The 26,843-nt window shown below is 36.1% G+C and overlaps 1 protein-coding gene and 1 long non-coding RNA gene across 2 annotated transcripts in view; one reads left to right on the top strand and one right to left on the bottom strand.

The window, feature by feature from the left end:
- The first annotated feature begins 328 nt into the window (after positions 1 to 328).
- On the top strand, positions 329 to 16,875 carry LOC7476252 (dnaJ homolog subfamily C GRV2). The gene is made up of 22 exons (XM_052449031.1): positions 329 to 1,100; positions 1,324 to 1,557; positions 1,702 to 1,789; positions 1,906 to 2,114; positions 2,339 to 2,440; positions 2,519 to 2,581; positions 2,742 to 4,967; positions 5,238 to 5,604; positions 6,224 to 6,360; positions 6,948 to 7,340; positions 7,476 to 7,961; positions 8,380 to 8,603; positions 8,710 to 9,054; positions 9,975 to 10,269; positions 11,198 to 11,656; positions 11,725 to 12,070; positions 12,151 to 12,494; positions 12,574 to 13,038; positions 14,792 to 14,916; positions 15,550 to 15,673; positions 16,079 to 16,147; positions 16,412 to 16,875. The coding sequence occupies exons 1-22, from the start codon at positions 669 to 671 to the stop codon at positions 16,613 to 16,615; spliced, it is 7,737 nt and encodes a 2,578-aa protein (XP_052304991.1). The 5' UTR covers positions 329 to 668; the 3' UTR covers positions 16,616 to 16,875.
- Positions 9,398 to 26,843, bottom strand: part of LOC127904711 (uncharacterized) — a 66,564-nt gene continuing 49,118 nt past the window's right edge. Inside the window, exon 2 of the long non-coding RNA XR_008058068.1 lies at positions 9,398 to 9,438. This is a non-coding gene — a long non-coding RNA (uncharacterized LOC127904711). The remainder of the gene's footprint in view (positions 9,439 to 26,843) is intronic.

Below are 26,843 nucleotides of genomic sequence, written 5' to 3'. Positions count from 1 at the left end.
TTTTTTGGTGTTTTTAGATTGTTTTGATGTAAAAAATAAATTTTAAAAAATAAAAAAAATATTATTTTGATATATTTTCAAGTAAAAAATACTTTAAAAAATAACCACTATTATAATGTCAAGGATTTAAAAATGTTTGGGGTGAAAAGTTTGTTTATAAATTGAAAATCATTTTTCAATTGAAAAAGATATAAAAGATTGGAGACCTAATTGATAATAGGTTTTGAATTGGTACCCAAATGATAAAAATCATATAGATAAGGGACTAGATAAGGTTTCTCCAAAACAATACCAAAGCACGAGCTCCATTTCTTCCTTTCTCGTCTTCTTCCTCCTAGCTGTCAAAATAAAAATTAAAAAAAAATCCTTCAATCAACTTTGAGAATTTGAGATCTAACCTCAAATTCTAAAGCTGATTTAATTAACAAAAGTTTCCATGGTAATAGAATTCTTGTTAGGTACAGTAAAAGTATCGGTGATCGATCCAATCGGAAAATCGAATCGGCAATCACGGCCTTAAACTGGGTGCGAATCAGTCCCGGTCTCACACCGAAGCCGGCGTGGGCCTATTCTTCTTTCTCCGCTCTAACAATGTCCCTCGCGCTCACACGCTCTACTATCTAGAACAACAACAATCCGTCACTCGCCACGATCGCAACCGTCCGGTTATGGAATCCGCTTCTTCTTCTTCTTCTTCTTCTTCCATCTCTACCCCTCCTCTTCAAGAAGAGCCTGAGTACCTTGCACGCTACCTGGTGGTAAAACATTCGTGGCGTGGGCGGTACAAGAGGATTCTTTGTATTTCTAATGTTTCGATTATCACCTTAGACCCGAACACGCTCTCCGTAACTAATTCTTACGACGCTGGCGCTGATTTCGAGAGCGCTTCGGCAATTATTGGAAGAGATGAGAATTCTAGTGAGTTTAATTTGAGTGTGAGGACTGATGGTAAAGGTAAATTCAAGGCGATTAAGTTTTCGTCCAAGTTTAGAGCTAGCATTTTGACTGAGCTGCATCGGATTCGATGGAATAGGCTTGCTCCTGTTGCTGAATTCCCGGTTTTGCATCTCAGGAGAAAGCCTAAAGACTGGGTTCTTTTCGTAAGTCACTCTTTTCTTTCCGTCAATTTTGATTGAGCAACCACACACACCCACACACACACACACACACATGTATGTATTTAGCTATTACTCATGTAAGATTACTTTATATGATTTCTAGCAAAATATTCATCTAGAGTTCTCAAGTTTCTAATTTTGATATGCTAGTTTGTGAAATTTTATGATTTAATATATGGATATTTTATTCTTTGTTCAAATGCAGAAAATGAAAATTACTTGTGTTGGAGTTGAGCTAATTGAGTTAAAATCTGGAGACCTTCGCTGGTGTTTAGATTTTAGAGACATGAGTTCGCCAGCTATCATGCTTCTTGCTGATGCATATGGAAATAAAGGTGGTGATCATGGAGGTTTTGTTCTCTGCCCTTCATATGGCAGAAAATCCAAAGCTTTCCAAGCTGCTTCAGGAACCACGAATGCTGCAATTATTTCAAACTTGGTATGAACATTAGTTTATGATTTCATTCTTATATGTATTTGTAGTGCTTCAGTGTCTTGTGTGTAGATCCCTTTTGCTCCATAGCTTCCCTCTCATTAAGATGCGAAATACACCAGAGATCATTTATTGAGTGTGCTTTTGCAGACTAAAACTGCCAAGTCCACGGTTGGCGTCTCACTATCTGTGGACAGTTCTCAATCCCTGAGTGCAGAAGAGTATTTAAATCGAAGGGGTATCTCATTATTAAAAATACACCATTACCTTTTTTTCATGTCTATGATTTCTTCATCTGTTTTTTCTTTGTTGTTTCTCTTAATTTATCTATGTCTCTTTATTTTCAAATTATAGCAAAAGAAGCAGTTGGAGAAAAGGAGACCCCATTTGGGCATTGGTCTGTGACAAGGTTGCGTTCTGCTGCTCATGGAACTTTAAATGTTCCTGGATTGAGTTTGGGAGTTGGTCCAAAAGGGGGACTTGGAGAGCATGGCGATGCTGTCTCTCGCCAGCTCATTTTAACAAAGGGTTCACTCGTTGAAAGGCGCCATGATAACTATGAAGTAAGTTGATGAAAAATCTTAACTACAATTTGAGTGAGGTGTTGTGGGCAATGCTGATAATTTGTACATCCATTAAGGTTGGTCTTATGCATCAGCTGTTAACAATTTGCACCAAATGAGTGGGTTTTATTTCACATTTAAGTGCATGTGCATGGTGGTATAAAAGTATGTCATACTTGATAGAATTGTATCAAATGCTGAATATCTTCATTAGATGCGTTCAGGTTGTTATTGTTCGTCCTTTGTCTGCTGTAAGTTCCCTTGTACGATTTGCTGAGGAGCCCCAAATGTTTGCCATTGAGTTCAATGATGGGTGCCCCATCCATGTGAGCATTGCTTGACTTCCTTTTGAAATTTTATGTGCTCTTGGTGGAAAGTTCCTAATGTGTGTTTCATGGCTACAGGTCTATGCAAGCACGTCTCGGGATAGCTTACTAGCTGCAGTTCGGGATGTGTTGCAAACAGAAGTAGGTATTTGTTCCTGTTGGATGTGGATAGGTTACTTAGTGTAAAAGTTTATATGCATGATTCCAATTTGATAAACTTTCAAGCTTATCAGTGGCATGCGCATTCAACAGGAAAGTTTAATGTGGTGCTGTGGTTGATCTTTTGAGTATACTTGTGCAGGGACAGCGCCCAGTAACTGTATTACCAAGGCTGACAATGCCTGGTCATCGTATTGATCCACCTTGTGGGAGGGTCCATTTACTATCAAGGTCACAACGTCAAATTGCTGATGTGGAAAGTACATCCTTGCATTTGAAACACTTAGCCGCAGCTGCTAAAGATGCTGTAGCTGAAGGTGGTTCAATTCCTGGTTCAAGAGCTAAATTGTGGCGTAGAATAAGGGAGTTCAATGCTTGTATTCCATATAGTGGTGTTCCTATTAACATTGATGTGCATGAGGTAACTTTGATGGCCTTGATCACAATGCTTCCAGCTACACCAAATCTTCCTCCAGAGTCTCCTCCGTTGCCTCCACCTTCTTCTAAAGCAGCTGCAACAGTGATGGGTTTCATTGCTTGTTTACGTAGATTATTGGCTTCAAGAAGTGCAGCTTCACATGTGATGTCTTTTCCTGCTGCTGTTGGAAGAATAATGGGTTTACTTAGAAATGGTTCTGAGGGCGTTGCTGCTGAAGCTGCAGGGCTGGTCACAGCTCTCATCGGTGGTGGCACTGGAGATGCAAGTTTATTAGCAGATTCTAAAGGAGAGAAACATGCCACTATAATGCATGCAAAATCTGTTTTGTTTGCTCATAATGGTTATGTTGTCATCCTCGTCAACAGATTGAAACCTATGTCTATATCACCTCTACTGTCAATGGCTGTTGTTGAAGTTCTCGAGGCCATGATATGCGAACCACATGGTGAAACTACTCAATACACAGTTTTTGTTGAATTGTTGCGCCAAGTAGCTGGTTTGCGCCGGCGCTTATTTTCATTGTTTGGGCATCCTGCTGAAAGTGTAAGGGAAATAGTTGCTGTGATCATGCGCACAATTGCAGAAGAGGATGCAATTGCAGCAGAGTCTATGCGTGATGCTGCTTTACGTGATGGTGCTTTACTGAGGCACTTATCACATGCATTTTTCAGTCCTGCAGGTGAGCGACGTGAAGTTAGTCGACAGCTTGTTGCTCTTTGGGCAGATTCCTATCAACCAGCTCTGGATCTATTATCCAGAGTTTTGCCTCCTGGCCATGTTGCTTATCTGCACACACGATCTGATGGAGCTCAACTTGAAGAAGACAATCGAGAAGGAACATTGATCAGTAGAAGACAGAGGCGTTTACTTCAGCAGAGGAAAGGTCGTGCTGGGAGAGGAATTGCCTCTCAAGAGCATTCCTTGCCTCCTGTTAATAATTATGAAGTTGGTGATCCCGTGAGGCAGATAAATGCTGGAGCTTTAAGAGGATCAGATAACTATAAAAAATCTTCTCTAGATGCAAATTCTGGACAGTCATCAGCTGCTCATGCCATTGAAAATTTGACTAATGATGTTGCCTCTACAGGATATCCGCAAAATGATCATTCACCTATCATTGCTTCAGCAGATGCACGGATGACCAATATGCACGAGGAGTCAGAACCAAATGCCTCAAATTCAGTTGACTCTGATTCATGTGGGCCTGGTGTTCAGAATACAGACCTTCCAGCTCCTGCACAGGTTGTTGTGAAGAATACACCTGTGGGTTCTGGTCAGCTGCTTTGTAATTGGCATGAATTTTGGCGAGCTTTTAGCCTCGATCATAATCGTGCTGATTTAATCTGGAATGAGCGCACAAGGCAAGAGCTGAGGGAGGCATTGAAGGCTGAGGTTAATAAACTAGATGCTGAGAAGGCGCGATCTGAGGATATTATTCCAGGAGGTGTGACAGCAGATGTGATGGCTGGGCAAGATAGCACACCACAGATATCTTGGAACTATACTGAGTTTTCTGTCAGTTATCCTAGTTTGTCCAAAGAAGTTTGTGTAGGACAATATTATCTGCGTTTGCTGCTTGACAGTAGCAGCAATGCCAGGGCTCAGGATTTTCCACTGCGTGATCCAGTTGCTTTCTTTAGGGCACTCTACCATCGGTTCTTATGTGATGCAGACATAGGACTTACAGTAGATGGCACTGTTCCTGATGAATTGGGTGCATCTGATGATTGGTGTGATATGGGAAGATTAGATGGTTTTGGGGGAGGGGGAGGCTCTTCAGTTAGGGAGCTTTGTGCAAGAGCAATGGCAATTGTCTATGAACAGCATTTCAGTACTATAGGTTCTTTTGAGGGTACTGCCCATGTTACAGTTCTCTTGGATAGAACAGATGACAGAGCTTTGAGGCACCGTCTTCTTCTTCTTCTAAAGGTATATTATGATTGATTTTTGTATTTGTTAAGTTGTATGAGTTTAGGTAATGCTATTTGCTAGTTCATCTTGTCATCTATGTTCCTCAGATGATTTAGTACCAATAACTATCATTGGATCAACTTGGGATGACTGCTTCTGCTTCCATGTTTGTTTGGTTTTCGGTGTTGAGAGAATTTTGTTTCCTTTCTTTGAGAGGGGCGGGGGCAGAATCTGAGACTGGCATTTATCCAAAAAATAATTGGTTATCTATGTCTAATACATGTGCAGGTTTTAATGAAGGTTTTATCTAATGTGGAGGCTTGTGTTTTGGTTGGGGGTTGTGTTTTGGCTGTTGATCTTCTGACAGTGGTTCATGAAGCTTCAGAAAGGACTTCTATTCCTTTACAATCTAATTTATTAGCTGCTACCGCTTTCATGGAGCCACTTAAAGAATGGATGTATATTGACAACAATGGCACAGAAATTGGACCCTTGGAGAAGGATGCTATTAGAAGGTGCTGGTCGAAGAAAGACATTGATTGGTCAACTAAGTGCTGGGCATCTGGTATGTTAGAGTGGAAGAAATTGCGTGATATCCGTGAACTTCGTTGGGTATTAGCTACTCGTGTTCCTGTCCTCACGTCATTTCAGGTAGGTGTTATTTCCGGTGTGGGATTGATGGGGATCTTCATTGTGGTTGCTGTTGTTTTGCTTTTGTTTCTACCTCAATATTAAAATGAACAATGTTCTATGTTGCTTTCTTGTTTGGCTGTTGAGTACTTATTTGGTCAAATTCTTCCATGCATTTAACCCCTAATTGCTCAGTTTCTTTGTATTAGTTGTAAAATAGCATTTGAAATTATTTGTTTTGGAATGACAATTTTGAGGGCTTAATTGAGGGCGCAGGTGTGCATGTTTTAGTAAATTTGGTGCTTACAAATGAGTATCACAATCATTTAAAACTGACAGATTTTGTTGCATTCATGAAATATAGCCTGTGGTGCTGAATTACCATCCCTATTTTTTGATTAGGGTGCATATGAAGGGAAGCTAGATAACTGCTGCTTGCATTACACTGATTTTACCTGATCCCTTTTTTGTTTCTCTTGGTCATAAATCTTTCAAAAATGAAAGGACATGCATATGCAACATTCATGCATAAAAAAGATTTTGCCTATTTTTCTTTCCATCAATTCGCACTTGGCACATGTTTTTCCCTCATATATTATATTCTTATTGTTACCTGATAATTGGTGGATACTGTATCCAGGTAGGGGATGCAGCATTATCCATATTACATTTCATGGTATCTGCTCATTCAGATCTAGATGATGCTGGAGAAATAGTTACTCCAACCCCAAGGGTTAAGCGGATCTTGTCTAGTCCCCGCTGCCTTCCTCATATTGCACAGGTAATTTTCAGAGCTATCTTTTTATCCCTGAATGTTGAGTTCTTGCTGGTATAGCCTACCATCTTTGATGCATTTGGAGGGTTATTAATACTGAGAATATTTGATTGGATTGGCATGCTTGTTTTTTTAGTTTCCGAGTCTTTAGACTAGCGGAACACGTTTTAGAGATGCATGTGTATGATAAAGAACAAAGAGGTCATTTGTCTTTTTTCCCATTCTTTCTATCTTCAACAGTTAAATTTTCAATAAATATACCTTTATCCTGAGATTTGATTTAAAGGTTTATGTTTCTAAGTTAATTGATGTCGGTTTTCATTTTATAAGCATGGTACAGTAGGCATTTAGTCTTGTTGCGGGCACTGTGCCAAGCATGGAAGAGGGAGTAAGTAGTACTTTGAGTTTATGTCTTGACACACCAGAAAGAAAAAGAAAGAAAAAGGAAAAAAGCAAAGATAAACCAAACTTCTATATCATTTTATCTGATGTCCATGGATATTTTATGTTCATCAGTGAAAGCATTGCCTCTTGCATTAGCTACTGCTTGAGTGAATTGTACTATCCATACCTATTTTTTTTTCTGAATAAAGGCTATGCTTTCTGGGGAACCGAGTATTGTGGAGGCTGCTGCAGCTTTGCTGAAGGCCATCGTTACCAGAAATCCCAAGGCAATGGTACGTCTTTACAGCACTGGTGCATTTTATTTTTGCCTGGCATACCCTGGATCCAATCTCCTCTCCATCGCACAACTCTTTTATGCGACTCATGTCCATCAAGCATTCCATGGTGGGGAAGAAGCTGCAGTTTCCTCGTCATTGCCTCTTGCAAAACGCAGTGTGTTGGGTGGGCTTTTACCCGAATCCTTGCTGTATGTACTGGAGCGTAGTGGTCCATCTGCATTTGCAGCAGCAATGGTTTCTGATTCTGATACACCAGAGATTGTCTGGACTCACAAAATGCGTGCTGAAAATTTGATCTGTCAGGTATTTTTAAAACTCCAAATGAGGCAAATACAGTGTGTAGCTCATTGCTTTTTTGTTGATGTCAAGGTCTCCAGTTGGCTACCTTTATGGAGGACATTTTAAAACTTGCATTTATCCTGTACTTTTCTTCTACAGGTTTTGCAACATCTTGGCGATTTTCCCCATAAATTGTCACAGCACTGTCATTCTTTATACGACTATGCTCCAATGCCACCAGTGACGTACCCAGAGTTAAGGGATGAAATGTGGTGTCACCGTTATTACCTTCGGAACCTCTGTGATGAGATTCGCTTTCCGAATTGGCCAATTGTTGAACATGTTGAGTTTTTGCAGTCATTACTGGTAATGTGGCGTGAAGAGTTAACACGAAGACCTATGGATATTTCAGAAGAGGAAGCTTGCAGAATATTAGAGATATCCCTGGAAGATGTATCGAATGATGAAGCCAAAATGAAGTATTCTTCTGAGGACACAACTAACATAACAAAGCAGATTGAGAACATTGATGAAGAAAAGCTCAAGAGGCAATATAGGAAACTAGCAATGAAATACCATCCTGACAAAAATCCTGAGGGGAGGGAGAAGTTTCTTGCTGTGCAAAAAGCTTATGAGCGACTTCAGGTATACTGTAACTAGAAAATACTTTATTATGCATGACTGTACAATGTGAATATTGCACCATTTAGATTACTGATGTTATATGAACAAACTGAATATTTCATGTTCTAGTACTTAGCAACTGAAGAGTTGATTCCCTATAATATTTATATTTGTACTAAAATCTTTAAATCATAAGATCAAAATCATTCATTTTTGTGTCTTTGCTTTGTTTTTCCTTATTTTTTTTGAAGGGTTTTTTTTTTTTTATTTAAGTTAGTCTGCACACACATGTACACCGAAATTTGCAACTTTATATGAATGGTTCACACATATTACGCTGCTTTGTTCCACGATGTTTTCCCTGCTATTTGGCGATCAGTTCAATCACAGCTCACTGTTTAGTCTGCCAATTAGCTTTGACTTATTTTACTGTTTATAGGCCACAATGCAAGGGTTGCAAGGTCCCCAGCCTTGGAGATTACTACTTTTATTGAAGGGACAATGTATTTTATACAGACGATATGGAGATGTGCTGGAGCCTTTTAAATATGCTGGCTACCCCATGTTGCTTAATGCTGTTACAGTGGACCAAGATGATAACAATTTCCTTTCTGCTGATAGAGCTCCTTTACTTGTTGCAGCATCAGAGCTTATTTGGCTGACGTAAATATCCCAGTTGCATTTTTTACTGTTTCTTGAATTGCTTCTAATAGACTTATGAAGAGATTTTGACTAGCATTACTTCTTTCTACTACTACTGGATATTTAGGTGTGCTTCCTCTTCATTAAATGGTGAGGAGCTTGTAAGGGATGGTGGGATACAACTTGTTGCAACTCTTCTCTGCCGTTGCATGTTTGTAGTACAGCCAACTACTCCTGCAAGTGAACCATCTGCTATTATTGTTACAAATGTGATGCGGACCTTTTCTGTCTTGAGTCGGTTTGAGAGTGCCAGAGCTGAGATGCTTCAATTTTCTGGACTAGTAGAGGATATTGTGCACTGCACTGAACTTGAGCTTGTACCTGAAGCTGTGGATGCTGCGCTCCAGACTATCGCCCATGTTTCCGTGTCCTCTGAATTACAGGATGCCTTGTTAAGGGCTGGCGTGCTTTGGTATGTCATCTCCTTCATTTTTCTGAACTATTGCTTCGCTTTTCAAGTACACACACACACACACACACCTTACACTTCTGCAACTTGACTGGATATTTATTTTCACTTGCTGGCACCCTTTAATATATAAATTTCTTGAGCTATACTATCTGATTTTATTTTTACTTTATCCCTTCTCTTGATTTTCCTGCTTGTGACGTGCATTGATCATTCTATTTTTTTAATCATGCGTCCCTGATGAGCACCCCAGGAAGGTTGTTTTCCATGTCATACTAATTAAATGGCAATATCACTATTTTTGCTTTTAATTTCACTATCTTTTGACCTAACCCCCTTGGCCCCCCCCCCCCCCCCCCCAAAAAAAAAAAAAAAAAAAAAAAAAAACTTTATGGATTATAATGATGTTTAATTTGGTTCTACATGCTGAATTCCTTGCTTCACTTGATTAAATTTCTCCATTTGTTGTTACCAAATCCACTTCCAACATTCTGTTAGAATTCTGTGGTGGAACTCTCTTGTTTCTAGTTTTTGTATCAGATGATAAGTTACTATACAATTTTTCATCTACATAATAATCATCGAAGTCATCTGATCACTGTGCTGCATGATGAACCTGATTCTAGTTGTCACTATGCATTAAATATTGTGGGGTTGAAAAAAGAAGGATGGAACTAGACTTATTTTTGTAAGAGGGATTTAAAGGAGACTGTCAAGCTAATAAGATAGATCCTGATATCAGATGGCCAATTCCCTGTCTTTTTAACTGAATTGAGGGTTTGTTTTTCAGTCAACCAAAAAGAAAAAATAAAAACTGAATGAGGGGTGATATGGCTTTTACTGTTCATGCCACTAATGTATTCATTTTAAACATTGAAATGTTAAAGTATACATTCTTATATGTCAAATTGGTTTCTTTTTAGGTACCTTTTTCCATTGTTGCTTCAGTATGACTCAACTGCTGAGGACTCTGATAAGACAGAGTCACTTGGTGTAGGTTCTAGTGTTCAAATTGCAAAAAATATGCATGCTGTTAGAGCATCCCAGGCTTTGTCAAGGCTTAGTGGTTTGTGCACAGAAGGGAGCTCAACGCCTTATAATGCAACTGCTGCTGATGCCCTCAGAGCTTTGCTAACTCCTAAGCTCGCAAGCATGCTGAAAGATCAATTACCAAAAGACTTATTGATCAAATTAAACACAAACTTGGAGTCTCCAGAGGTAATTGGTGTCAGTTTTTAAGGAAAAGAAATGTTCAGAGTTATGAATGTTCTAAAGAATATTTAGGCATTATTATTTATTTCTTTTATTTGATAACTTGGGAATTTTGTTATTTTAATTTGTTGAGATCTTGCTTTGGCTTCAACTTGTTTGGGATTGAGGCTTGCTTGCTGTTTGGTTTCAACTTGTTTACCAACCAATTTACAGCTTTTTTCAATCCCTTGCCTCTTTGTCATCAACATTTTTCATAGTTCTTTGTTTGGTATCATGGAGAGGAGTTATGCTATAGAATAATGAAAGATGCAACACAAAGATGATTTATAATCCAACTTTTAGGGTTTTCTTTGTGTCTATTCATGACTTCGTGTCATCGTGATATTTATCTTTTTCCTGGAGAGATAATTATTGTGATTTAATTTGAAGGATGAAAATACCAGAACTTGTTTGTTGTATCTAGAAGAACATTTTATATCTGCAATACCTGCCTTTGCATTTCTACAACGGAATTGCATGTGTAACTAGTTATTTCGCTGTCGGGATTTGAATCCTTTGTATCTTGCATTTCCCTATTCCCACATGAGTTGCTACCAATTATCAAATCAAGGCAGCAGAGTTTTAGTAGTAAATGGTTTTAATTGATTGCTAATGATTTTCTTCCTCCCATCAGTTTGCCTCCATTCATCATGCCAGGTCACAAAGGCCCTGTGGAGTTAAGGGTGGTTCTGATGAGATGATAATATGAATGATTACTGTTAATTAATGGCCTAAACAATGCTTCAAAGTTAAATTCATGTTTAACATGTAGCATATACATTAAGCTTGTTTGCTGCTTTTTTTTTGTTGTAGTTTCGGGTGAAGTTTTTTTTTTTTTTCTTATTCTGTTTCCTATGATCAATATTTATTTATTTATTAAACCTCTGTGGTTTAGATTATCTGGAACTCTACAACTCGGGCAGAGCTGCTGAAATTTGTGGATCAGCAACGTGCAAGCCAGGGTCCTGATGGTTCATACGACGTGAAAGATTCACATGCCTTTTTATACGAGGCACTGTCCAAAGAATTATTTGTTGGCAATGTTTACTTGAGAGTTTATAATGATCAGCCAGACTTTGAGATTAGTGAACCAGAAGCATTCTGTGTTGCTCTAATTGATTTCATATCTTTTCTAGTGAATAATCAATTTTCTAAAGATTCAGATGTTCAGAATATTCTTAATCCAAGCAGCTCATCCCCTCAAACACCTGAGGTTATAAGTGATACTTCAGATGTATTAGTGAATGGACAACTTGTAACTGATGATTCAATGGCAGTCTCTGATGGAAAATCTACAGATAAAGGAGAATTGGATCTGGTTAAGAACTTTCAATTTGGATTGACTTCACTAAAGGTACATTATTGACTTTTATGTTATGGTTGTTATTAATCATTTGTGCCTGACTCTCTCTTAACTGACAGAACATACTGACAAGTTATCCAAATTTGGCGTCTATATTCTCTTCCAAAGAGAAGCTATTTCCTCTCTTTGGGTGCTTTTCTGTTCCTATTGCATCAAAAAGCAATATCCCTCAACTTTGCCTGGCTGTGCTGTCTCTTTTGACAACATATGCTCCTTGCTTGGAGGCTATGGTTGCAGATGGATCTAGCCTTCTTCTCTTACTAGAAATGCTACACTATGCTCCAAGTTGCCGTGAAGGGGCTCTTCATGTTCTATATGCTTTGGCAAGCACTCCAGAACTTGCTTGGGCAGCTGCCAAACATGGTGGAGTGGTGTACATTCTTGAACTTCTGTTGCCTTTGCAAAGTAATGATTTTTTTCTTACACCCACTTGTTTGTTTATTTTGAAGTCACATTTCATTGATTATATAAATTATGGTGTGCAGAAGATATTCCCTTACAACAGAGAGCAGCAGCAGCTTCCTTATTGGGGAAGCTTGTTGGGCAGCCAATGCATGGGCCTAGAGTTGCTATAACACTGGCAAGGTTTCTTCCAGATGGCCTTGTTGCAGTTATCAGGGATGGCCCTGGTGAGGCAGTTGTATCTGCTTTAGAGCAGACAACAGAGACTCCAGAGCTTGTATGGACACCAGCAATGGCGTCATCTTTGTCTGCACAAATTGCTACTATGGCATCAGACTTGTACCGTGAGCAGATGAAAGGTCGTCTTGTTGATTGGGATGTACCTGAGCAGGCTTCGGGACAGCAAGAAATGAGAGATGAGCCACAGGTACCATGTGATAGATGCCATCTCCATATTATACTGACTGCATATTCTGCGGGAAATTCACAGTTTCATGGTCATGCAGGTTGGTGGAATCTATGTCAGGCTGTTCTTGAAGGATCCCAAATTCCCTCTTAGAAATCCTAAGAGATTCTTGGAAGGGTTACTTGATCAATATTTGTCATCCATTGCTGCCACTCATTACGACACACAAACTGTTGATCCCGAGCTTCCTTTGCTTCTTTCTGCTGCTTTGGTTTCACTACTGCGAGTGCACCCTGCACTTGCTGATCATGTTGGATATCTGGGATATGTGCCAAAACTTGTGGCTGCTGTGGCATATGAAGGAAGAAGAGAAACAATGGCATCGGATGAGGTGAAAAATGGCAACTATGCAGACAAAGCATATGAATCTGATGACGGATCAAGTCCGCCCGCTCAAACTCTTCAAGAACGAGTGCGCCTCAGTTGTTTGCGTGTTCTTCATCAACTTGCAGCGAGTACAACTTGTGCTGAAGCTATGGCAGCAACTAGTGTAGGAACTCCTCAGGTACATTTTGTAACATTCTCTTTTCTGATAGTTAGTAAAGTTGGTTTCTTGAGGAAAATCATTAGTTCTTTCTTCTTTCTTTAGCTAACACACAGCATTGATTTAATGTTTATAAAACTGATTCTCATAGTGCAAGTCCTTGTCATGCTATGGTGTGCTTAATGTGCAGTTGAGTGTAATATTCTTGTCTTCAGATAGGTTAAATTAAGTTGGTTTCTTGAGGCAAATCATTTGGTTCTCTCTTCTCTTTCTTTGGCTAAGCACACAGACATTGATTAAATGCTTCTGGTATAAAACTGATTCTTGTAGTGCAAGTCCTTGTCATGCTAAAGGTCTGCTGAATGTGCAGTTGAGCAGCACTCTATCACTGTTTACAATTCCTGAAATATTGAGATGCCAATTTTGTGTTGCTCATTATTTCCCCCCTATTCTGAAAGTGCATGATGTAGATCAAGTTAAGAATGGAGATAAAAGATTGAAGAATTCCCTATAGGAGAGGAATAACTGAATAAGAGGTAGAAAACCCTATAGAAGAGGGCAGAAAAACATAAAGAAAGCTCTATAGAAGAGGGTCAGAAGCAGATAGAAGAAACAATTCTCAACTATCCCTTAACTCGTTTTACTCGTGGTCTGCTAGTTATACACAAAATTTGGATATTATATAGACACCAAGAAACCATAGTTACCCAGACCATCTAGGAATTAAGAATCCTGATAAATATTATCTTTAATGATAATAAATTCCAAAAAATTCTCTAGTTTAATCATTGAAGTTACTGCATCTTGAACAACAAATGAAGAACTTGTTTGGCCTCTTGTTGCCATAGCTTTTACCTGCTTTGCTTATAAGCAAAGCAATCAAAAGGGCCAAATAAGTGTTTGATAGGGATTTTAATACTTTATTGCTTGACCATTAGAAGTAGAAGGTGGTTCCACTTAAAGACGTATTGACTTTCACTTGAAAAAAGCTTTGGAAGTGATGCTTGTTTGGATGGAAGGCTCTCTTATTTTATTTAAAGATACAAATAACCTTAAAAAAATCTTATTAACAAAAATACTATACAGTGCACACACCTTAATTCAATTATATAGTATTTCTATTTATTTAAAAAATCATAATTATATAATTCTTGTTTCTTTTTTTTTTCCTTATATTTTTTATATTTTTTTTTGTCGATGAAAGAATTTGCATTTCCATGTAACCTATTTTTATTTCTTAAAAAGATTTTAAAATTGAGTTCCATCATTAATGGTTTTTTTCCCCCTCTTAATAATAGATTATCAAACAGTTAAGTGATTTTAGTCCAAGCACGATGCAATATTTATTACCAAATAATTTAATATATTTAATCTCACAGGACAATCACAACACAATAGCTACAGCTTGGACCAAACAGGCTCAAAATTCAAAATTCCTTATTTATGTCCCGCATCCATGTGTATGTGGATTTTTTTCCCCATGTTTAAAGGCTTTGGGAATTTTGGAGTTTAGTCGTGCAAATCCCAATGGATGTTTAGCATTTCTGTTTCCACTTTCATACTAGTATTATTCTGTTCAATGCCTATTTCCCCCCTGGCTTGGTGTGCCTGATAAGTTGTGCTGGCATATTTATGCGTTTTGCACTTATTTGTGGTTATCTGAGCTTGTACATGTACATAAATGTCTCATTTTTGTTCATGTCTCAATATGTTACTGCTCCATTATAATTACCTATTCTGGATCCCTGTTTATCTGTTAATATTTGGTATCCAGGTTGTCCCACTTTTGATGAAAGCTATAGGATGGCAAGGTGGAAGCATACTTGCTCTTGAGACATTAAAACGTGTTGTGGCTGCTGGGAATCGTGCCCGGGACGCTCTGGTTGCACAAGGACTTAAGTAAGTTAATTTCTTTTCTCCCTTTTCTTTTTAACTGGAGGTATAAGATCTGTTAATCAATCCATAATCTTTCCGTGTTTCCACTGGAATGAGATCCAAACTTTGGCAGATATGTGCTTGTGTGTTTCATGCTTGTGAATTATAGTAAAATTGTGAACAGCATAAACCACAATTTCTATTATTGTGCAGCTGTTGAATTTAGAAATAGTTTTATGTTCCATGGTTTCAGAATTCACTTGTAAGCCTGTGCAATGTAGAAAAGATGACTCCAGAATTAGACATCTTGTTGGATCTAATTTCAGGAGGATGCAATGGGAAGACATCAAATTTATTCCAAAATATATGAAAAAAGAATAATTACTAAGGGGAGGAGGAGTAAGGACTTTGGCTTTCAATCCCCCTCCCCTTTGTAAAGTTAAAAGGCTGATGACAACATATTTTTTGAGATGCAATTATCATATGAATCTTCTAAAATTTGGGGAAAAGAATTGGTTTCAACATTGGTAGTTGGATCAAGACTTTCTTTTGCAGATACTGAACTTTTATAAAATGCCTCACTGATTATATAGAAGTTCCAAAAATATCTCCAAAAATATCTTTCTGATGTCAGAATAAATTGCTTTAATAATTCAGGGTTGGTCTTGTTGATGTACTTCTCGGGCTTCTTGACTGGAGGGCTGGGGGAAGAAATGGACTGTGCTCTCAGATGAAGTGGAATGAATCTGAAGCATCTATTGGCAGAGTGCTAGCAATTGAGGTTAAAATGTTCATGATCATAATTCTTATTTTCTCCTGTCCTCCTGGAAGGCTTTTTGGTTGATGTTCTTCTAAATTATTATTTTTCATCTCAATACTTGCCAATTAATTTTATTGAATCTCCTATGTCATTTACTAAATACCACCCATGTATTTTTGGATTCTGTTTAGATGTTCTAAATCTCTATATTCTTACTTCAAAATATGGTTGCTTCATTACAAAAGAATAGAAGTTGGGTCACATGAAAAGACCCAGCTGGATGATGCTTCGTTGTTGCTGGTAGTTCTTAGATATTGTAAACCTTGGCAGATATAATTATGAAGATATCTATGAAAGAGAGCCTTTTCTTTTCATGCCTTTTCCTTTGATTTCTAAAATTTTGTGATATGACTTATCTTGGTCTAGGTTTTGCATGCTTTTGCAACAGAAGGAGCACACTGCAATAAAGTGCGTGAGATATTAAATGCTTCTGATGTAAGTACTAACATGTTTTTTTTTTTTTTTTCCCAGTTCCTTTTTTTTGGCGATGTATCTCCTGGTTTGTGGATACCTTCAAGTGTCTTATTCATAAGATTTCAATCATTCATTATCCCAAACTTTCTTGGGCATTATGGTGCATTTTATTCATGAAGAGATGCAATTTAGCTGCCCCTGCAATTAAATTTAGTGCATGATGTCTTTAAGCCGGTACTTTCTGGTGAGATAAAAATATTGCTGGTGGTTCTGTCCATTTTGCAGGTTTGGAGTGCTTATAAAGACCAGAAACATGATCTCTTCCTTCCTTCAAGTGCCCAGTCGGCCGCAGCAGGAGTTGCAGGTCTCATTGAGAATTCTTCATCAAGACTGACTTATGCCCTTGCAGCTCCTCCACAACCTCCTCAAGGAAGACCACGTGCTCCAAGCCCTTCTGATTCAAATGGAAATCAAGATCAGCTTATATAGCACTCAAGTGGAGGTATTGACCAAGTAATTTACACAGCATCACATACCGTTTTGTATAGCTCACTGTACAGCTTTGTTGCCTACATGCGCCTCTTGTTCACAAACACATGCTCGTTTTCACACTGGGGTGGCATTTGCATTTTCCAAGATAAATTAAGGGTATTCTTTCTTGTAACCTGTAAAGAGAGACATCTTTGTAAATTTTTTCGGCATATCTCTCTATTTTCTATATATAGCTGAGGTGATTTTTTTGTGTGAAATTTTTGGCATCTCTCTTTTGACGAATTTTCCTGGCAGTTCTTTGAGAGCAATCTGCATTAGGAGTTTCCGTGGTGGAAGCTTTCCTTCACCTCTCGAAGTTAGCAGTGTTGGACGTGGATGCTAAATGTTTGATCCATGATTCATGACCTTTTCATGGGCTCAAGTTCGAATCCCTACACGGTCTTTTTCACAGGATTAAGATTGAAACCTAACACACGAGTTCACAAACTCACAACTGAATACTCAAACGGTTAGATTACAATATAAAAATCTCAAGTCTTTTGTAAGGATATTATCCAACTCTTTTAGGTAAAGTGTTGTGTGGGGTGCAACCCATATGAAAATAATCAAAGGTATGGGCAAAGTAGAAAGAGTATTGCATCAAGTTGTAAAGATGAAAGGAAATACCTAGTTACAGAAAAATATGACTTACTAGCCGTTTAGAAATAGAGCGAGGAGGTCGAACTTTTCAAATTATAGGAAGTTTGGTGTTCTGGATGGTTCAAACCACATGATGTTAAGAGTGTCAGCATGAAGTATTTAAAATAATTGTCTTGCTTGTTTGTCTGTCCTAGATGGTAGAAAGATGAAAAGGTCATTTTAAATTCAAATATTGGTAAGGTAACTCAAATCTTGATGCAAGAAACAAGATAGGTTCAACTCTTGCACACTTTTGCATATGTGAAAAAGAGAATTTTCAGCTCATGCAAGTGTACAAGGAGAAAATCATCTAGTATATACTATTTGTCTAGAGATATTGTATCCGAACATGGTTTATTTGGTTTACCACTTGCCGTATTGTTCATTAGAGGCCTTAGAAATTGTGTGCGCTATGGCCATCTAGTTTACTAGAGGTCTTAGACTTTTTAGGCGAGAACACAAAATATTTCAAGGTATTTTAGGGCTAAATTTTCAGGGTTGTTTTAAGTTAGTTTCAAGAGTTAAATTAGTTTCTAAAAAGATTTGAGTTGCACTAACTTAACACCTAAGACTAATATTGAATACGTTTTGTGCAAGACATATCAATTATCCTTAGATTATATAAATAATAATGAATCTATATCAACAAAAACTCAAGGGACTGATTAATAACTAATTAATGGTTTGATTCATCAAAACTATGAATAATGAATATCCTTGGACCCACCTTCTCATTTTTTTTGGATGACAAACTATTAATACTTTTTCAAGTTTTAACATGAAAAAAAAATATTATATCTCCCCCTTCCAATTGTACTATATGCTTATTGAACGAACATGAAAGAATTCATTAACACAAACACTCACATGCAAGACTAATGAGCAAAATAAAAACAACTTCATGACATTAGTGTGTTTGGGATTGTGGTAGCGGTGGCGGTTCAAAGTGTTTTTTCGTTTAGAAATGCATCAAAATAAAGTTTTTTTATTTTTTAAAAATTACTTTTAACATCAGCACATCAAAACGATCAGAAAACATAATTTTTTTTTTCATTTTAAGCAAATTTTTTTATTACAAATTTTGAGGGAACGCGGTTTATACCGCATTCCCAAATATAAAGGTTATTTGTTTAGTCCACCACCACACGTAGAAGGAAAAAGATGTTTAAAGAAAAAAAGAAATTGCAAGAAAAGAAATAAAAAGCACCGGAAAAGCAATAAAGAAAACAACAAATAAAAGTACTAAAGAAAGATAAATTAAATTGAAATTGCATATATAGGGCTTGGTATCATTATAGTAGTTATATTACCCTGTATATATTAGTGAAAAGTTTAAATCCTATCTAAAAATATAATTCTAATCCTATACAAATATTGATATCAAATAAGGGAACTTTATTGAATCCTAATGCAAACTAAACTTTTTCTCTATTAATACCTATGTGAATTCTAAGCTAATTTGTGACTTCCAATTAGTTATGGTATTAAAAACTCCATCTCTAAATAGAATTAGGCTTTCTAGTTCTTCTCGCACATCCAAACTCTTATGATCAATGGCTTCTCCTTGGTCGATCATGACTTTTGTTCATCTAGTTGTTTGGTCATTAAAAGATTGTTAGAGGGTATATTTATCTTTTATATTTTTTAAATAGAAAATGACTTATTTACCCCTAGAGTAAAAAACATTTAGCACGGTACGTTGACTAAGGGTTTTTTTTTATTTTTATTTTTTAGAATATAGTAAAAAGACATCTTTGCCTTTAAAAAGACAAAAATAAGGCGTGAGTTTAGGGCCTTTTGTGTCCTTTCACACAATTTTTGTTTTGTAATTTATAAACTCACGGAGGACATTTTTGTCCTTTTATGTTGGGTAATTAGTTTTTTTATTCAAAAAAACTGCTGGCATGCACTCATTACGTGCCAACAAGTGGGTGATGTTTGCATCGTTTGGGTGGCACATACGTCATCTTATGGTGACAAATCTACCCTTCCGTCATGTTATTGAAAGCGCCACTATGTCATTTTTCTCTTGGTGTGGCACATGACGACGGATGATGGACGCTTTGTTGCCGATGATCATTTCCCCCTTTATTTTCTCTCTCCTATAAAAAAGTACATGTTTGTTCTTTTTGTTTTTTGTATTTCAATTTCAGTTTTTATCCAAGTGGGTCGAAGGATCGTCCTCGTATCTCTCCCTCAACTGGCTGTTATATGTCTCCTAAAAATTAAAAAAGAAATCATCATATTCAATTCAAGAAAATAATAACTTACAAAATAAAATGGTAGAACGAACATACACAAAGTGTTGAGCGTGGTTGTCGACGAATTGTTGCACCCCTCTTTGGTGGTCTTTACTCCACACGTGCGTCTCCACAAACAGCTCCATTGGGCTCGGCTCACGTCTAAGAGATGTAGCCTGTAAGAAAAAAATGTTGCAAGTTAAATATATTTATAAATAACAATAAATTAATTAATGATAGATTTCATTAAAATTAATCTTGCCATTCGCTTCGCATGTGCAGTGAACGAAACAGAGCCGCCAGTATGCGTGGTCACCGAGCCATGAATTTGTCAGTTTTGATTGTCGGCACCAGACTGTGAGCGTCGTGTGAACCGCTCAGACATCACGTGCTGGATATATTGCGCCCATATATCCTCTGGGATGTATGGCAACCTAAAATCCCTTTAAATCGCCACATCATTCCAGCCTTGTAGACCGTTATCTCTGGCGTATTTTTTGGCTTTTTTCTGCGCTTCATACCAAAAGTTACGTAACCTACTTCCATCAACGAATTTTATATAAGTTAATGACAAATTAGATTTTAAAACATATATATATATATATATATATATATATATATATATATATATATATATTTTAAAAAATATCATATTGTTTTCAATGTTACCTAGTTGCCACATGGTTCTCCCACACTCTCCTCACAACATTGTCATGCGCACTATCCCACTCGAATTTGTTCCGTGAATAAATAATTTATTTAAAATAAAAATAATAATTTATTAAAAATAAATAAAATTAGAAGTTAACACCAACCTCAAATCTTTGAAATCATGCATCGATATAAGGTCTCCATTCAGGATGTCTGGAAATCTGACTCCATTAAAATAATGGAATCTCCATCGACGATTTAAACACCGATGTTATTACTCGGGAGGCTTCAATGTTTGTGAACCTGAAAACAAATAAAATGAATTAGTTCTTCACAAATTATGTTATAAGTAAAAAAAATAACTAAAACCACAAAAAACTTACATTAAAAAGTCATCCTTCCAATGTGCCTCATACTTGCGATGAATTGACATCGCTGTGAAGGCACATCGCTTTTACGCTGTGGAACCATGTGGAGGAGGCAGCATCGCAAGTTGGCGCAGGTGCCTCTTCTTGATCGACACATAAGGACAAGTCATCCTCATTGCTAGAAGAACTAGCTGCGACCATATGCTCATGACATGCTGTTGATTTCGTTCTACGCATCTATACAGATTGAACGAATAATTACATAATCAAATTTGATTATTTAAAAAACATTTGGTAGCACCTCCCCTATACTGGAGACTACACAAAATTTTCAAACCTACAAATATTGACAATATATATGCCATAAACCAGTTGATTCTATTTTATATATACCGAAAATTTTATATTTTTCAATTTCATCTCATTTTCAAAATGACAATAAAATGTTTCTAACTGTAAAATAAAGAAAAAAATCTTATATATAACCTAACATCTATACAAATTTAACAATAAAATAAAGAAAAAAATAAAATTTAATTCTATATATTTAACTAACATCTATATAAATTCATCAATAACAATTAAAATTCATGGAAACAATCAAACACTTTATTATGCATTAATAGAGTAAAATTGAGATAAAATAATTAAATTTAATCCTATATATTCAATTAACATTTACAAGGAAAATTCAACAATAACAATTAAAATCCAACAAAATATTCAATTATTATGGCAATATGAACAATAAAATAGACAACAAATAAAAAAAAAAACTATAGACTTTAGGAATGAAAAATGTTTACCTTAATAGTGTGTTTATTTCTAGACTTTATCTACGTACAATACAAAAAAATAAAAAACAAAACAAAAATATATTGTTAATAAAACAAATAAAAGATGAAAAAAAGAAAATCATTAAGTATATTGAATCACAATACATACCTTTTAATTTGTTGAAGATAGAACTAGAGATTACAAGAAAAAAACAAGAGTTTTGAAATGGATGAGAGAAAAAAAACGGATGAGATTAAACGAAGGAGAGAAAAAAATGAACTGAAGGGGCTCTCGGTGGGAGTTATACTGTAATTTTTTCGATGGAATCACCAACAAACTATTAAATAATATTATTTTTAATTATTCCGTCAGTGAATTTTCACAATTCGTCGATAAAATTTTAAATTTCGCACTAAAATTTCTAAATAAACCTTTAGAATTTTCACAGTCCGTCGGTACTGTGAAGTAAAGTACATGCGGTCAGAGATGCATTAATTACTCGTGCTTTGGAATTTACATTTTATCGGTGAGTCCGTCGGTAATTGTGGGCTGCACTGACATAGGAGGCAAACAATTCCCATCATCTTGAAAATACCGACAGAATTATTCTGTTTGTAGAGATGTCAGTGATTGTGGCATATGCAGTAAATATTTTACAACTCTCTATGAAATACCGACGGACTAAGTCCGTCTGTAGGGATGTTAGTGATTGTGGCATATGCAGTAAATATTTTACAACTCTCTATGAAATACCGACGGACTAAGTCCATCTGTAGGGATGTCGGTGATTGTGGCATATGCAATAAATATTTTACAACTCTTTGTAAAATACTGACGGACTTAGTCCGTTTGTAGATCCGTCGGTGATGTGCACAATGCATGACAAATTGTGTTTGTATTGCCTATTTATCTTTCCTGCAAACACTTAAATTGCAAATTGCCCACACAACATAAAAAACAACAGTGAACAATTATAAAATAAATATTTTATGGTACAAAATTTCATCCATAATATTACATTATAAAAAATTCTTTACATTTTTGTGTTTTGATAGTTAGTCAGAATTTTCTTCTTCTTCTTCATCAATTGAATCGTCATCAGCTCCATCGCAATCTTCAATATGGATATCGTCATCATGATCATCATCTTCATCAATATGTGCTTGTCTGCTGGAGCTCAGAACAACATTGAACTCCTCTGCATCAACATCAACAAGACTATCATCGAAAACGCGAAAATTTGAATTTTCTTCTAAGTCAATCGAATGAGCAACTCAATATGGTTCAACGAACTCACTAACTTGAAAGACATCATCTCGCACACTTGTGTCTTCGTTCTCATCCTAAACAACCTCGACACGACCCCGGAGTTTCGTTTTTAAAACAGATAACCAATCAATTCTTGATCGATCATTTCTAAAGGAAGGGGTGTATGTGTAATAAACTTGTTGGCATTGCTTTGCGAAAATAAAAACATTGTTTACGTTGCGGAGTCTAGCTTTTGAGTTGATTTCTACCAGACCATAGTGATGATCAACTCTGATTCCTCTGTCAGTGGTGTCATACCAATGACATTTGAATAAAAATACTATATTCTGCTCGTTATGATATTGCAGTTCGACGACTTCTTCTAATCTACCATATTAGTCAACTTCTAACTCACTACTAGTCAATCTCTTAACACAAACACCGCTGTTATATGTCTTTCTTCCATGCCCATATTCTTCAGTATGAAACACATATCCATTGACAAAATACCTATTGTATCACTTAACTTTTCTTTCAAGACCCAGGCTTAGTAAAGACAATGAAATAGGAGCACTCCTTCCCATTTGATAAACCTTGTATATCAAGTACAACAATTAAAAATATATTTTATCGGCAATTCTGACGGTGAATAGGTCACGTCAATGTACGAAGATCCTGGTTTGAATCTCTCGGTAATTTCGTTGGTAAAATCGCCAACAAAAACTTCCACATCATCGAAGTGTTTTTTTTTTCTTCAAAATTCTATATATTCCACCTGTAATTCAATCGGTATATACCATCAAGATTATTCCGTCGGTATATACCGACAGAATTACCGAGGGATTTATATCCATCGGTAAATATTACCGCAAATTATTAACAGAAAAATTTTGTCGATAATTTCGTTGGTTTTAGGCAATTTCTAGTACCAAAACAGAAATCACTTTTTTTACTGGCTCAAGGTTGAAACCTAATCGATCTTTTTTAAAAGGATAAAGATTGAAACCTATGCGATATTTTCATGAAATCAAGACTAAAACCTAGATGACTTTTTTTACAGATTAAGTTCGAAACCTACATGGACTTTTTCATGTGATTAAAACCAAAACCTAACATAGAAGCTCACACAAAAAAAGCTTGCAACCAAGTAATTGATTATAATCTCTAATAAGATTTTTTCACTTACAAAAACAAATAATCGGTCTTTGGTCTAATCTGGTGGTTTTGAGACTAAACTACTCAACTAGTCCTCGGATTGAATCTCTGATTTTTGAGGAAGAGGCCCTCTTCCCGGTGGTCTAATGCAGTTTGACATCCCTTTCAAATATTTATGTTTTGAGTCTGCTGCTTCATTTTTATTTGGACCTACTTTGATGGAAAATGATTCAAATACGATTATACTTTATCATAGATTCTTAAAAATGGGTCTGATAAACAATTTACTGTCCCTTGAGAATCCATTGGTTTATTTGATATGATGAAACACGCAGGTTCTTCTTCTTCTTCTTCTTCTGTTTAAAAAGATTAGGTCAAAGATTAGGTCAGGCACTCAGGTTGCTCAAAAAAGTTTTTGTTTTCTTCTATTTTGACGGAGGGTTAAACAGCCCTAGGCCCGAAAAACACAAGATTTTTGGGAAGCCGATCCCTATATGCTGTAACTACTTAATGTAAAGCTCGTATTTGAATGATCTGAATTTTTTATGTTTTTTTTGGGGGAGTGGGCGGACAAGATGGATCCCATTGACTACCATCTCCTGAATTATCGAAAACTCAATCAATTGACAGTGACTGCATTTTTCTTGAAATATGAAATCCCGTTCCTCAAGGCATCTCCATTTCTGTATTGCACTCCACTTGACTTTCCCTCTCATCAATGAAATTCAACTTGGCACAAGTAAAATGACACTTCCTCACAGATACTCAGAAATTCAACTTGAACTAGGCATTAGGAAGCCTGCCTTTGTTAGGGAGTGTTTGACTTTATTATCGCTGAGAGTTTGGGCCAGCCTTTTTTTAACTCCTTATCTATGTTAATCTTTTTCGATTTAACAAGAATAAAAATTAGTATATTTTAACTGAAAATTAGAGGAGCTCACGGGGGATTCAGGGAAGATGATAGACCTGAATAAACTATTTCAACCTAATCTAAAATATATATTTATATTATATAAATATATTTGTAAAATATTTAAATTTTTTTAATACAATATAATATATACATGCCTTAATATTAACATAAAATACATACATACATACATACATACATATATATATATATATGTATTAATTATTTTATTTAAATTAATTAATAAATAATAGTAGATAATAGATAATATTGAATATTTAAATAATTTATATATATTTAAATTTTTTATGGATAAAATATATATATAAAAAATCTACTTGCGGTAACCATTACATTTTTTTTTTTTAAAGAAGCAGGCTCGTCAGATTCCACTACTACAAACTCCTACAGATTCACCACCAAGTTCTGCCTCCACTTCAACTGGATCATCCTCCTCTATTTCAGCCCCTGATACCAGTTCAAAATCGGGTTCAAAGGAAGCTGCAAGCAGCAGTGATGCAGCAAAGATCACCAAGTTATCTGGAGGAGAGATGATAATGGGTTTTGCTGTAGTAGTGATGATGTTGTTCATCTGAGCTATAGCTGCCAACTAGCATTGTATTGTGGTTGGTTAATTTAAAGTAGCTAGATGGCGAGGAGGGAACAATTTCATTCAGTGGTCATTCCAACTTGTTTCCTTCAAAATTTCGTAATAACAGAAAATTAAATAACGACGAGAATATATATTATGTGATCTTATGGTACTGGTGAAATTAATGGAGGAAGCAAGAAAAGTTATAGTGCACTCCAAAGAGATTAAAAAAAAAATTGAGCAAAAGTTTCCTGTTTTTCACAGGCTATACAAATTGTAAACAAGAAGAATAATAGCTATCTAATTCAAGCCCAACACCACCAAAACGCCACAGATAAACAGAACAGTGGCTGAACCACGTCGTGCCTTGGACACCAGGATATGCTTGAAAAGCATGGTCTTTTCACCTATTAATGGTGGATAAAGCATTTGAAATGTACTGAAATTGTTAATAGTTGTCAAGCAGGCCACAGTTTTTCGTAACTGGTTGATATTAGTCACTTGTTACGGAAGAATGAAATATCAAGGTGAAGTGCTCACGCGGAAGCAATAAGCTAGAGACATCGTTCATGGTGTTAGTTTGTTCAAATAGAGCTCCAAAGATATATATTCATGGAAGTCGTTCTTTTCTAATAGCAATGAAAACAAGAAAGAGATGTCTACTTTATATTTTCATCAAGATCCATCGTTGATAATACGCGCGCATGAAACTTAAATCCTCCAAGAAACTACGTACCCTCTTGGAGTCTAATTCAACTACAATAGAGCAGTTGCCCCAGCCAATATCACAAAGAGTAATTTCAAGACCTACTTAATTTAATTAATGGGGAACAATATTTTTTATTTTTTATTTTTTATTTTATACGCGTAATGCATTGTAAACATGCTTATAGCCTAATTAGACATGGCAAAGCCCCTAAAAAAAAAGCTAGATATATCATATATGAAAACTGATGAAAATCACAATAATGAAAGATTTAATTATTGAAAATCACAATAATAATCAGGTTCGAATTTAGTTAAAAGAAAAAAAAACGTTGCTAAATCCCTACAAGATTTCACAGTTTTACTGATGGACCGGATCCGTCGGTGTGAGATTCAGACTCCATCAGTAAATTTTTTACCGACTAAATCACCGATGGAAAGTGTCCGTCTGTATGCATTTCATTGGTAATCCCACATTCCGTTGCTAACTCTATCGGTAAAAAAAAAAATATATTTTTGATGGTTTTGTAGACGGAAAATGTGCGCAAAAACAAATTCTCGCTAGAAATATACCGACGGATTTATTCCGTCGATGATAGTGGCATATCCAGTAAATATTTTTCAGCTCCCGGTAAAATGCCAACGGACTCCATCCGTCTATGAAGACGTCGGTGATTGTGGCATTTCCAGTAAATATTTTTCAATTCTCAGTAAAATGCCAACGGACTATATCCGTCTGTAAATCGGTCGGTGGGGATTTTTAAATTTGTTTTTTAAAAACTTATTTAGAATAAATAATATAAAATTATATAAATTAATAGTAAAAAGAACCAATTATGCAAATAAAATTTTATTAAACATCAAAAAAAAAATAAAGTTAAATAATATTCACTACAAATTG

Source organism: Populus trichocarpa, chromosome 18 (assembly GCF_000002775.5).
Source record: "Populus trichocarpa isolate Nisqually-1 chromosome 18, P.trichocarpa_v4.1, whole genome shotgun sequence".
NCBI lineage: Eukaryota > Viridiplantae > Streptophyta > Magnoliopsida > Malpighiales > Salicaceae > Populus > Populus trichocarpa.
The sequence above is the reverse complement of the archived record's forward strand: the minus strand, read 5'-3'. Positions and strand labels throughout refer to the sequence as shown.

What these genes read in the sequence shown, in the direction of transcription:
- LOC7476252 (XM_052449031.1), top strand. Translation starts at nt 669, where the DNA reads ATGGAATCCGCTTCTTCTTCTTCTTCTTCTTCTTCCATCTCTACCCCT. An exon ending in TTAAGGGCTGGCGTGCTTTG is followed by an intron (nt 9,055 to 9,974) that starts GTATGTCATCTC and finishes GTTTCTTTTTAG; the next exon opens with GTACCTTTTTCCATTGTTGC. An exon ending in AGATATTAAATGCTTCTGAT is followed by an intron (nt 16,148 to 16,411) that starts GTAAGTACTAAC and finishes TCCATTTTGCAG; the next exon opens with GTTTGGAGTGCTTATAAAGA.